We start from the raw sequence: 13,569 nt of genomic DNA, 5'->3' as shown, positions 1-13,569 counted from the left end.
TTCAAGATAATTTTAACTATTTTCTTATCTCTTATTTCTATTTCGCCTTTAGAAAATTTAAAATTAATTATAATGATCAGACTTGATTGATGAACCCAAATTAACTCATTTATGATCAAGTTGATTTGAGTTGGATTTTTACAAAAATAATTTTTTTTGTTTTCTTATAAACAAATTTTAATTACTTTTGATTCATTTAATGAGACTATGTTTAAAATACTTTTATTTAATAGATAATTTATGTTTAATATCAAATTCTAATGAAGGGTAGTTTAGTAAAAATATTTATTTTTTAATTAAAAATAACATAATTTAATGAAATTAAATAATTTTCTTAATAAGTATGAAATTATTATTTTTAACTTAGAAAAGAGAATAGAAGAGTATGTTTGAGTAGGAGGATTAAAAACATCAAATTTAAATTTAAGAAACTAAATCCAAACTTATACCAATTTTAAAATATTAAAATATATTACACCTTATTAAATATATAAGTCTCATTCCATATTTAATACAACAATATTTTTCTTATAATTTTTTTTAAGTTAGATTTTGAATGATTATCGATGTACTAATAGATTATTCACGGACAAAATTTTCATATTCACAATAAAAATTCAATTTACATGTTTTTGAAACATGAATCTGTTTCTTCCCTTTAATAGAATAATATTACACTCATAATTTTCCGCCTTTTTAATAAAATGTAGTACTAATAATAAATCCACCCCCCTAAAATTACTCTAATATGAAATTGGGAAATGGAATTTGGAAAGTCATGAATATTATTGATTTCGTCCATATCCGGTTCACGCAGTTCACACTCCGCATGCGTGGCATTTCGGTAAATCCCGTCTCAAAAAGATGCAAATATCAAGCCTTTTTCCGATATTTACATAATCCATGACGTGTTCGAAAATGGCCAGTCCAATACGCGCTTCACCCTTGTCGAAAACAAACACAGAAACCCCAATCTGAACCGTCCATTTCCTCCACGTCACCGATCCCCGTCGCACCCAATCCAACGGTTCCATTCGCTACAAGACAAAACGCCCCGAACCACAAAGGCTCGACCCACCTGAACCCTAGGTCAGACCCAAACCCCGAGCCCGTTTGCCCAGTCACAAGGAGAAAGAAAGAAAAGAAAAGAGGTTTATCCTCCCATTCGCCTTGCCGAGAGAGAGAGAGAGAGAGAAATTTATAAAACAACACTTTAGAGAGAGAAACACAAACCTAAAAAACTCTCCAAAAACCATCGTCACCAGAACTCACTCGGGTTTTCTGTTTTTCAATTCAATCCAATTTCGAAACAAAAAACGCGTTTGGTGTGTGTGTTCGCTCGCACCACTCTCATGCCACTGGTTAACGGAGGCGATACTTAAAACAAGCGTTGGGGGGGCTTTAAGACGGTGTCGTTTTGTATGAGACATAGGATATCGTATTTGATGGACGAGATCTGGGAGAGAGCTATGGAAACGGCGTTGGACGGCGAGAAGGACCACGCGGCGGCGCGGACGCTAACCCTAGACGGCGCCGTTAAGTGCGTGCAGGGGCGGTTACCTCCGCCGAGCCTTCTGGAGCGGTTCCAGAACCTGCAGCACCTATCGATAGCGAACGTCGGCGTTTCGTCGCTGGAGCAGTTTCCGCGGCTGAGGAATTTGCAGAAGCTGAACCTCTCCGACAACCGGATCGCCGGCGGGCTGGAGTTTCTCGTGCAGGCGGGGCTGGATTCGCTGCGCGACCTCGATTTGTCGAACAATCGGATTCAGTACATTGAGGATCTCGCGCCCCTCGCGCAGGTGAAGCTGGTCTCGCTGGATCTGTACGAGTGCCCCGTGACGCGCGTGAAGGACTATCGATCTAGGGTTTTCGGGTTGATCAAGTCGTTGAAGTACTTGGACAAGATGGATGCGGAGGAGAACGAGAGGCCCGAGAGTGACGACGAGGACGAGGATGAGGACGAGGAGGAGGAGGAGGAGTTAGAAGAGGATGACCCCGGGAGCGGCGAGATTGACGGAGGTGAGGAGGATCGTCCGTTTGGGATTAACAATGGGCACAGTGAGGGCGCTGATGGTGTTGTTGATGCTGATGATGAGGAGGAGAGTGACGCGGATGAGGAGGAGACGGAGTCGTCGAGGCGGATGGTTGTTAATGGGGAGGGCCACCGGGAGAACGGTTTTCGGGTTGCGCCCGTCGAGGGTGACGACGTGGAGGAGGAGGATGACGAGGATGATTCCGGGGAGGAGATTGATGAGGAGGAGGGGGATGACGATGATGTGGTGGAGGTTCATGAGATTGAAGATAGTGATGATGAGGATGGAGTGGAGGAGTACGATGACGAGGACGATGACGAGGATGATGATGAGGAGGAGGAAGAGGTGGATAACGACGAGGGTGATTTTGCGGAACCCGAGAGTACCGGGAGGCTGACGAGTACTGAGGGGGAGATTGATGGGCATGAGCAGGGGGAGGAGGATGGGGATGAGGATGATAATGGGGAGACTGGGGAGGATGAGATGGGGGTCGAAGATGATGGGGAGTTTGAAGATGACGATGAAGTGAGATAACCCTTCTGATTTGTGACTTTTGTTTATTGCATGCTTGTTTACTTATGCATGTTTTGTTGATGTCTGTCCTTCCTGATTTTTGTATATTTTTGTGCTAATGGCTTCTATTTGGTGTCATGTTTTGATGTTGTCAGATTGCTGAAGAAGAGATGGTTTTGGTTGCTCTTGATATTTATGAAATTTTTGTTGACTGATGCTTTTTGCTAAATGGATTTGAACTTTTGTTTGTTTGATTTAATTTATTTGCATCATGTGTTTTTATATCTTTTGTGTGGTATTTGGACGACTTGTGTCTTGCATGTTCTGTACTTGAACTAAATGAGTAGTCTTGGTTTTTCCTTGCCAATTTTGCATGGATGGATGGGCTTTGTGATATTTTGTGTTCTACACCCAACTAGTGGCAACTGTCCGTGATTTTGAATGCGCTAATTCAGCTATTTGTCACCGTCTTATCTGATGAACAGTATGTATTATTATTGTGTGTTGTTGTTTTGATATCCTGTAGTTGTTTTGTATCTAAATCTAAATGTAAGCACTTTTTGTGCATATTTGTCTAGTTACCAGTGCCTTTTTCATCCTTGAAGCATTTATCTGATGCAGGAATTGAGATTAAAATGATTTCTTTTGCAGATACCAGAAACAGCATAGCTGTATAAGCTGCAATTTCAGTTTTGAATGTCAATAGCTTTGATATTTTTAATTTGTCTGCAAGAAAACTCTAGAGTTTGTGTATTTTTTTTTTGGTAATTCCATGTATTTTTATTCTGTGGAATTCTTCTTTTTGATTATAGGAAATTTGTTGTGTCTTTTTTAGTATTATTCTCTTCAATGACATGTGTTTGGCAGTCCCGATTTGTTTGAATGTTGATTTTGATTACTTCAGGATTGTAATGTTTGTCTTTTTAGGGGTCTTAACATGTTTTGTTGTAATATGTTTGTTGTACCAAAGTTATTTTTTTAGGATCAGGATTTTGATGTGCTACGTTGGGGACATGTATCATTTGGTCGAAAACTGTTTCCTGAGATTTTGTTGTTCCATGTGCTACTTCTGCTCTGATGCTTCTGTAAGCTTATTTTGGTTGTAGACTATACTAAATAATAATATATCAAAACTAAGATACTATATAATATATTGTTATGATCTGCTTATTTTTTTGTGCTATGATTCTCTAGACAAGAGTCCAGAATGATTGATGATCATTTTAGTTTTTGAATTTCCCTGCTTTGGTTTTTTTGTCCTAAACTGTTATAATACATGGATTTTGCAAGAAAATTTTGAATGATTTGGCTGGTAATAAAATGTTAAAGGATAGAATATAGAATGTCCATGTGCTGTGAGTGAGTTGGTTTACTAAAACATAAGAAATAAGAAACTACGATTGGTGATTTGGTTAAGCTGGTGATTTCCTGATTTTTATTTTTATTGTCTTTTGACTTTTTGTTTTATTTTGTTGTTTTTTTCCTGATTTTTATTCATGAGTATGTCTCAGTTTTTTAATCAAACTATGGAATTTTTGCTGTAATGACAGGAAGAAGACTATGGTGCTGGGTATCTTGTTCAGCCAGTTGGACAGTCTGATGCTCTCAATGCTGGAGGAGCTGATGTGGATGGTGGAAATGATGACGATGGTGAAGAGGAGGATGAAGTTGATGACGACGACGATGATCAGGTGTTGCCTCCTCCTGACTCTTCCCACAAGAGGAAGAGGGATGATGAAGAGGACGTGGACGACGATGACGATGTGGTAGCATTCACGAAGTCACCCAAGAAGCATCATTGACTTCTATTATATATATCAATGTTCTTGTTCTGTTTCAGGCTTCCATGTGTTGGAAGCAGGGAAACCTCAGTTTTAGATAGAAGAACGATTGATTAGTTTTTAGGAATTTAGCTCTCTCATGAACAGAGGACATATTAGGGGAAAAAAAAAAGAATTGTATGTTGGGTGGAAATGTGTTTAGTTCAAAAAGTCGTTAGTGTTTTTTCCCTCTTGCCTTTCACATAGAGCCGTTACTCTATTAAATATTCAAATGGCAGTTATCAGAGGTTTACCGCTCGGTCATGTGCTCGATGCTGGTGTTGTTGGCTTGTAAAGGAACTGGCTGGTGCTTGGAGGGAAAGGGTGGGAACCTTTTCAATTTTTTTTTGTTTTTCAAAATCCTCTAGTTTATTGAGAGTACTTTTTTGGTGGGAGAAAAAGGAAAAAGCTTGTAAAAACACCTGTAGATAGTTCTTTCTTTCTTATGATGAAAATGATTCCTATCGATCAAATTTGGTGCCTATTGTAGTAATGACGTGGCTAGGTCATAAATTATTGCTGTTACGTGGAATTATTCCAATTTCTGCCTCACATTTATTTTGATGATAACAATGCGCAAAACTTGGTCCTGTAAGACTAGTCAACTGCCATGCAATGTGCCAATGGGGGGGCCCTCGGTTTATGCTTGCAATTGTTTTTATCTAACAAAAAATTGACGGAATTTTGATGGTTTTATCTCTCCAATACACATGAATTTTACAACTTGCCACGTGGTCCTGATCTTCAAATTGGACGGTGAGATGAGTATTGTTTATGGCATTGAGTTTGTTTTCCCTCATTGGAACCAAGCTAATTGGAATAGAATCCAATAAGCTCACCATTTTTACTTGTGACTTCTCAGACAAACCTAAATTCTCGCGTGAGGCACACGCAATGTAATGTTGAGCGAGCGAGGGAGCGGTGTAGGCTCAATATGCCATGGTTCAGCTTTCACGCGATTGTTGTTGCTCATATCATGTCTTTTGATTTGGTGGGAGCTTATTATGCTGGTGAGTCGTGAAGCATCTTAGGTGGCACAACAATACAAACAGCTGCCTTTGGTCCTGTGCTAGCCATAGAGCAATAAAGTGACTAAGTTTTATTTTTTATTTTTTATTTTTTATACAGAAGACGTTTTAATTACAAAAATAAATCAGCTAATTTGGTCCGGGCCCACTGGCCAACAGGTTAGGCTAACCTGTGTTGCTCATTTGACAACTCTAGATAATATATAGAGATTCAGAGAAGATGAGAAAAAGAGAAAAAAATATTTAAATATTTATTCTAATTTTGTGTTATAATAAATAATGTTATCCTGAAAGATTTAATAATATATTTACTGAAATTAAGATAGAAAATAAGGATATTTTAATAAAATTGTCTCTTAATAAATATTAGTTTTCTTGGAATACTTATTATATGGGTCTCTTTGAAAATCTTAAACATCAATAATTTTGAAATAAGAGAGAATAATAATAATACCAACAATGAATTTTTATTTATGATTTTTTAAACACTTAAATATGTTTAATGTTTATGATAAATGATTGAATTTTGTTGAGTTTCTAATAATTTTTTTTATTATTTTGGGTCCATGATGTATGAAAACTTTTATTTTGAATTTCTGTCTTCAGTTAAATGATAATGTGATACCATAATAATCATTGATAACATGAGAAAAATCAATTTATAGAATGACATGTCATCATTTAACTGATGTCATAAACTCAAAATAAAAATTTTAATATATCATAAACTCAAAACAAAAAAAAATCTTATTAAAAACTCAACAAAATTCGATCATTTAGAATGTGATCTTAAATATATCTAAACATTTTTTAAATAAGCAAGTATGGTAGGTCTATAAAACTTTTTGAATGATTTAAGGATTTGACGTATTTAATTAAATACAATTTACTAAAAATCTTGATTTGACCTATTTTGTGAAAATATATGGTGTGATGTGTGCCTGTGGAAAGCTAGGTCATATGTCTAGCTGTTTGAGATATTTTTATCCCTAGCTATTCCTCTGCTATGAAATTAATTACATTAAGTTATATTAAATTTTGCTCTCGTTTCCTTTTACCAAAAAATTATTTGATAGATATTAATTAAATTCTTAAACAATTTAGATCTAGTAGATAAATAAAGAACTCCCCAAATTAATTATCAAAATGTGTTTGGATTTATAATGTCATTTCTCTATGACCAATGACGAAAAATGTATTAAGTACATCTTTTACAAAGGCAAATTAATAAGAATGATTTAAATTACTTGTTTTTGAGCCAATGCTAAAATAAAATCCTGAAGAATTGACATTTTTTCCAATTGATTTTTAACTTTTCAAACAAAGAATAAAAATGGTAATTAGCTCAAGTTACGCTGCTGCGTTATCTCATTTTAATATGTCCAACATGAAAACATCAACAAATTTCATTGAGGTTATGTGGTGGGAATCAAAACTACACGGTAGAGTCAATAGAGTGAATAGTGAATAGTGAATAGTAAATACCACAAAAAATAATTTAAACGTTACCTATTTTGGGATGAGTTAGAACAGAGAAAAAAAGATAAATAAGAAAAAAAAATAAAAAAATGATAAAATAATTGAAAGAAGATGGAAATGAAATGAAAGAGAAAATAAATATAGATTTATAATAAATCATAAAATTGAGAGCAAATATATAATACTCGTCAAGGGAACAATGACAAGTGACAACTACATGATGGGTACATTAGGAATTCGAAAATTTGAGTAGTGGGTAAAGACTAACAAAAACTTTGAAAAATATAAAGTCAATATAAAAAAACACATAATGCTTCACAAAAAAAAAGTCTCTTCACTAAAAAGAAAATACATAATGATGAGGAAATTTTACCTTGTATGGGCACGGGGAAATTAAGCAAAACCTCAGGTTGAATAGCATTTTTTTTTCATTAACCACTCATTTTTTGTGGAAGTTAATAATGTTCATAACTATATGATATGCTAATAGGTAAAATAATTTTCCATTATGTTTGTTAATTTATCCAAACAAAATATCTAAAATACGTAGTGAAGAAAATGTTATAAAACATTTATATATAAATGGATATATTTCGAGGTTAGAAGCTATTTCTGGTTAATATTTGTTCTGTTAAATGAGTCCTCAAAGCAAATAATGGTTGTTGATGATAAAAAAAACACCAACCAGAAAATGGTATGGTCTATAAATGACTTAAACTAAGTAAAAGGTGGCAGAAGCCCTCCTTTGTTGGAGGTGCATTGAGAGGATTCTTAGGAACGGTTGGTTCCTTTTGTATTACAATATTTCTTTTCCTATGCAATAGTTTCTTCCCTTTCCTTCTTTCGAGAATTCTTATTGGCCTCCTTCCAGGTAATATTTTATTTTTTTCTGCAAAACTGTTCTTCCCAAACCCCACAATCTAACTGGGAATAAACCATTCGTTTTTATGGATCGAAAATTTTGATTTTTAACCGTATTGAGAATCACATCATGTGATTCATGTATTCGACGTCATCTAATAGGGATAAGATTAATATGTTTAGGAATCTGTTACAAAATTGTGTTTGAAGCGAAAGTAATTTTACCAACGGATCATACATCTTGTTTTTATGTTCATTTTGTTTTTATCCTTTAGATTTACATTAAAACGCATGTCACAACATTTCAAATTGCAAACAAAATTAATATCTACTTTGTTGTTGATAATTTTTTTTATATCATCGGCAGGGCTCAACTATTGTGAGAAGAAAGAGATAGGGGAAAAACTGGTGTTCCGGCGATATTGCAGTAATTTTTAACATATAAAATATTTCGCCGGAACCCAGAGAAATCAATAATGTCTTCCCCTCATAACTCTGCTCCCCATAATTCCACTCCCGATAACTCCTCCCCTGATGATGCCACTCCCGATAATTCCATTCCCGATAACTCCACCCCTGATGATGCCACTCCTGATAATTCCATTCCCGACAATTTCACACCTGATAATTCTACGCCTGATAACTCCACGCCCGATAACTCCAATGGGTCACACAAAAGTTCCTCAATGTCCCCTCCTTCAATGGAGAGACACAATACTCCAACATCGGGAAAAGATTCGCCAAATAAATCATTGAATGCGAAATCATCGGGTTCAAACAATGACAGTGGTGATAAAGCAGCAATGGGAGCTGGGATTGGAGTAGGGTTTGTTCTTCTTGTGCTAGTCATTGTGTGTTTCATTTGGAGGTGCAAGAAGAAAAAACGAAAGCAAAAGTATTATTATCCAGATCCTTCTCAAGGAAAAGGTAACAATTGTCTAAAACATTATTTTTTATAAGGACCATGTTAATTAGTGCGTTTAAGATATTGATTAAAGAATTAAAATAAAAAAATGTTTATTATGAAAGTTATAAAAGAGTATAATAAAAATCATAAAAAATATAATTTTGCTCATTCTATTTTTAATTTCTTAATCAATCAATGCATTAAAGATATTGGTTATCAATATGCCTTTTAATAATTCTACTTATCTATTGGAAACATACGAGCATTGACAACCTAAGCACTTAGAGGAGTTAATTTTTGTCACTTAACTATACATACAGATGATCAATATTGCTTTAGTTAATAAATATAATATGATTAAAAGAAATGTTTGTCTAAACTTAATATATAGAGGTGGAATATATTATGCTAAATAGTTATAAAGAAATATTAGTAATACACTTTTAAAACATTTTTTAACATATTTTTTATTATTAACGAAATTCATTAAAAATTATAATTTTTTTAGTGCTATTTTTTATTTCTTTCATAATTTGATAATTTCAATTAATAGTGAAGTTTGTGTCTAATTAGTGCTCTTCTTAGTCATATTTAATGAACAATTAACAAATATAAAAGCTATAGTATAGTACACGAAAACTATAATGCTCATCATATATATTTGACATTATACACTCTTACATGACATTACGAATGACTGTTTTGTCATTTATTAAAAGAAAATCGTTTTGGAAGAACTTAGAACAATGAACTTTGATAGTTAATCCTTAAACTTGTTTGTACTTCGGAACAAGAACTTTCTTTATTAACACTATAATATTGTTTCAAAGAATTTTGGATTTTTTCCCCTTTAGCTAACTGGCTACAAAATAATTTGCACAGCGAGTAACTATTACAACAGTGGGCAACACCCTCTCCCTAGTTGGCAAGCAGGTTCAGGTCCTCATGGGGGTGACCATGTTATGAGGGTACAACAACAACAAGGAATGGGAATGGGAATGGGAATGGGGATGGGTATGGGAATGGGTCCTCATAGTGGTGGCTGGGGTGCACCACCACATCCTATGATGAGCAGTGGTGAAATGAGCTCCAATTACTCATTGGGAATGAGTTCTTCCTCACCAGGCCTTTCTCTTGCACTCAACGCCAATGGTGGCACATTCACTTATGAGGAACTTGCAGCTGCCACCAAAGGTTTTGCCAATGAGAACATCATAGGACAAGGTGGCTTTGGTTATGTCCACAAGGGAATTTTGCCTAATGGAAAGGAAGTGGCTGTTAAGAGTCTTAAAGCGGGTAGTGGCCAAGGAGAGCGTGAGTTCCAAGCTGAGATTGAAATCATTAGCCGTGTTCATCATCGCCATCTTGTGTCACTTGTTGGATATTGCATTTGTGGGGGGCAAAGAATGTTGGTCTATGAATTTGTTCCCAATTCGACTTTGGAACATCACCTTCATGGTAAGTATATTGCTTATGTATGGTTTTGATTGATGTATGATTATTTTTAATTGACTTGGTTCTGATTCTTTTTTAAGAAAATCAAGTTGGATTCTTTTTCTACCCATACGGAATAAAACATGCTGATGCAAATATTTTTTACGAAAAATCTGCTTGATTTAGATCGGGAAAATATGTATGATTTTATGAAATCATGTGTAAAGTGTAGGACAAGTAGAAAATAACTAAAGGTCACACACTTGTGAAACCAATAAGTTGCATAGTATAGTTTCCAACATTTAATTCTTATTTTGTCTAGTTAAGTATTGGCTAATGTATTTGATGGTCACATGCAGGAAAGGGCATGCCTACGATGGATTGGCCTACTAGAATGCGAATTGCACTTGGATCCGCTAAAGGGCTTGCCTACCTTCATGAAGATTGTAAGTCAAAGATTTTTCCTACATATTTTACTTCTCTTTTTTATTTTTTATTTCCCTTTCAAGATCTTACTCATTTTTGCTTTATTTACAAATGAACTCAGGTAGCCCTCGCATTATCCACCGTGATATTAAAGCTTCTAATGTCCTTCTTGATCAAAGCTTCGAAGCAAAGGTTTCACATATCGACATTTTTTTCATAAAGTCTATATATTTACTTTAACTATAAAATATATCACACATATTACCAATGTTTTGTTGAGGAAGCTCATTGATTATGCCAATGGTTCATCTTAACCAGGTCTCTGATTTTGGATTGGCTAAGTTGACCAATGATACTAATACACATGTCTCTACTCGTGTCATGGGAACATTCGGGTAATTTCGCCACCCCATGGTTTAATACCTACGTAGAAACTATAAAGAAATTGATAAAAATGGGAATTAATAGTTTAATTTTGCATGTTAAAACAGGTATCTCGCCCCAGAATACGCATCAAGTGGAAAATTGACAGAGAAATCTGACGTTTTCTCATTTGGGGTCATGCTATTGGAACTCATAACCGGGAAACGACCTGTGGATTTGACAAATGCCATGGATGAAAGTTTAGTGGATTGGGTTAGTATTATATTATATACATTTCTATTAACAACAGTTAACACAACCAAGAAAACAAAAAAAATATACATTTCTATTTTTTTTCTCTCCTCTCATTGGAATGATTTCAAATATAGAGGTTTAAAGTGTAGTAGTTACCCTAAGTATCTATTTTGGTTTTAAAGTTCGGTCATTGTCTTACAACTATTTTTTTCAATCTAAAATTATTATGAAACTGTGTTACGTGCAGGCTCGACCACTCCTGAATAAAGGGTTGGAGGATGGCAACTTTAGAGAGTTAGTGGATCCATTTTTGGAAGGCAAATACAATCCCCAAGAAATGACAAGAATGGCAGCCTGCGCTGCTGCAAGCATTCGTCATTCTGCCAAGAAACGTTCAAAAATGAGTCAGGTATATATATACATGCGATGCATGTGCGAAGAAGAGATCATGTTAACCAAAGCATAAAGATATATTTACCAAAGCATAAAGATTCTTAGTTTTATTTTTATTTGGTGGATTTATTTTGACATGTGCATTTCATGCAATAATTTCAAGTTTCAACTTTTAACTGCAAATCAAATATGCACGACATTAAGTGATCCAACATATTTTAAAACCTAAAACAAATTCTGAGGCCTCGCCTTTTTAAAACTAATAGAAGTAAAAAAAAAAAAAATCCTTTATGAGGATTTGAACCTCATTTTTCAAGAAAAAAATACAACTTATTAATCATCATTACACTAGATCAAGTAATAATAAAAACTATAAAAATACTAATACTTTAAGAGGATTTGAACATCATTTATCAAGAAAAAAATACAACTTATTAGTTATCATTACACTAGATCAAGTAATAATAAAAACTACAAAAATACTAATTCTATTTTTTTTAACGGGCTTAAAGCAAAGGTTTGAGTTGCCTTATGCTTACCATATATGACTAAATATGTAGAATATGACAAAGTAAAGCCATCACCTTGGTGATATATATGTTTGGCATTTTATATATTTGGGAGTTCAATGACAAGCACTTTTAGAGAAATCACTGTTTTGTTGGACATGCATGCATAATTCCACATTTTGAAAATTGAGTTATATGGAGATATGAATTTATATTCATATAATGTATGACTTAATTGTGGGCAGATTGTAAGAGCACTGGAAGGAGAAGCCTCATTGGAAGACTTGAAAGATGGAATGAAGCTTAAAGGGAGTGGGAATGGGAATAGCAGTGCTTACCCTTCTTCATATGGGAGCTCAGAATATGATACAATGCAATATAATGCTGATATGATAAAGTTCAGACAGGCAATAATGTCAAGCCAAGAATTTAACGACAGCAGTGAGCTTTCCAGTAAGGAGATGAGTTATCATTAGAAACCCTAACTAAGCCCCGGGTGTACAACCACTTGAGATTGCTGAATCAAAATGATACAATTCTCAACTAGCTTTGCATGACCCTTATGACATAATTAAGTCACAACCTTTTTGCTAACTCAAGCATGTGCTAGGAAGGTAAAAATAAAAATATAAACAATTTTACTAATGGGGTTTTTTTTTTTTTTTTATAATCTATTTCATTGGAATATATGGGAAGTGAGATTAGAAAATCGAGAATGAATGATTTGGTTTTGTGACCCTATTGGTGTGTTTAAGATGGACGTTGTTACAAGGTGCTAATTAATGTAACATTCTTTTAATTGTTGATTTATGTTGTGACTCGGATTATGTAATTTGGCATTATATGCATTTTTTTTAGAGATTGACATAAATATTGTAAAGTTCATTTAGGTTTAACTAGCAAGATACTTGTGCTCCCGCACAATTTAGTTGGTGGTTATACATGTAACTAATTGGTTCTTTAAAAATGACAAGAATTAGCCTATATGTTATTCATAATTTTCTGTTGTAGTTCACACTTTGTTACTTATGAATTTAATTATATAATATAAATGTGCATACCATATTTTTTTAGTGAATATGTAATAGTGTGTAACATTGTAACATATACTAATATTTCATAATTGAATTAACTCCGATTTACTTTGATTACAAAAAGACATCAAAACGATTCAAGCACATAAGCACATAATAAATCATGTAGTCACAATCTACATCTACAATAAATATTCATAAAGGTACTCCCAAACTAATTAATTAATTAATAATTACACAAAAATTAAATCATCTAAAAAACAAATACTGCAAATCATTATAAACATTAACTTTAAACTGATTTACTAAAGTGAGACATTTTCATAAATAAATCACTAAAATAATACATTATATATATATATATATTGAAAATTAAAGGTGTATATTAGTACGAAACACCATCTGATTCGAATAAAAATATCATTCTTCTTTTATTAAGATTAGTATAAATTAAAGGACAATAATATAATTTTATTTAATTTCATTTTTAAAATAAAAATAATTCAAAATCTCT

The 13,569-nt window shown here is 33.8% G+C and overlaps 2 protein-coding genes across 2 annotated transcripts; both read left to right on the top strand.

The window, feature by feature from the left end:
• The first annotated feature begins 1,094 nt into the window (after positions 1-1,094).
• LOC100783409 (acidic leucine-rich nuclear phosphoprotein 32-related protein) lies at positions 1,095-4,839 on the top strand. The gene is made up of 2 exons (XM_003547943.5): positions 1,095-2,558; positions 4,097-4,839. Exons 1-2 carry the CDS (start codon positions 1,422-1,424, stop codon positions 4,346-4,348), a joined length of 1,389 nt encoding a protein of 462 aa, XP_003547991.1. The 5' UTR covers positions 1,095-1,421; the 3' UTR covers positions 4,349-4,839.
• A 2,799-nt stretch (positions 4,840-7,638) lies between these two features.
• On the top strand, positions 7,639-13,000 carry LOC100805872 (proline-rich receptor-like protein kinase PERK4). Its single transcript, XM_006599322.4, has 9 exons — positions 7,639-7,744; positions 8,102-8,661; positions 9,524-10,099; positions 10,435-10,521; positions 10,623-10,693; positions 10,820-10,896; positions 10,993-11,137; positions 11,367-11,528; positions 12,267-13,000. The coding sequence occupies exons 2-9, from the start codon at positions 8,211-8,213 to the stop codon at positions 12,495-12,497; spliced, it is 1,800 nt and encodes a 599-aa protein (XP_006599385.1). The 5' UTR covers positions 7,639-7,744; positions 8,102-8,210; the 3' UTR covers positions 12,498-13,000.
• The last annotated feature ends 569 nt before the right edge of the window (positions 13,001-13,569 follow it).

The sequence above is a fragment of the Glycine max genome, chromosome 16, assembly GCF_000004515.6.
Source record: "Glycine max cultivar Williams 82 chromosome 16, Glycine_max_v4.0, whole genome shotgun sequence".
Lineage (NCBI taxonomy): Eukaryota > Viridiplantae > Streptophyta > Magnoliopsida > Fabales > Fabaceae > Glycine > Glycine max.
Note: the sequence above shows the minus strand (reverse complement) of the source record. Positions and strands in the feature narration are given on the sequence as shown.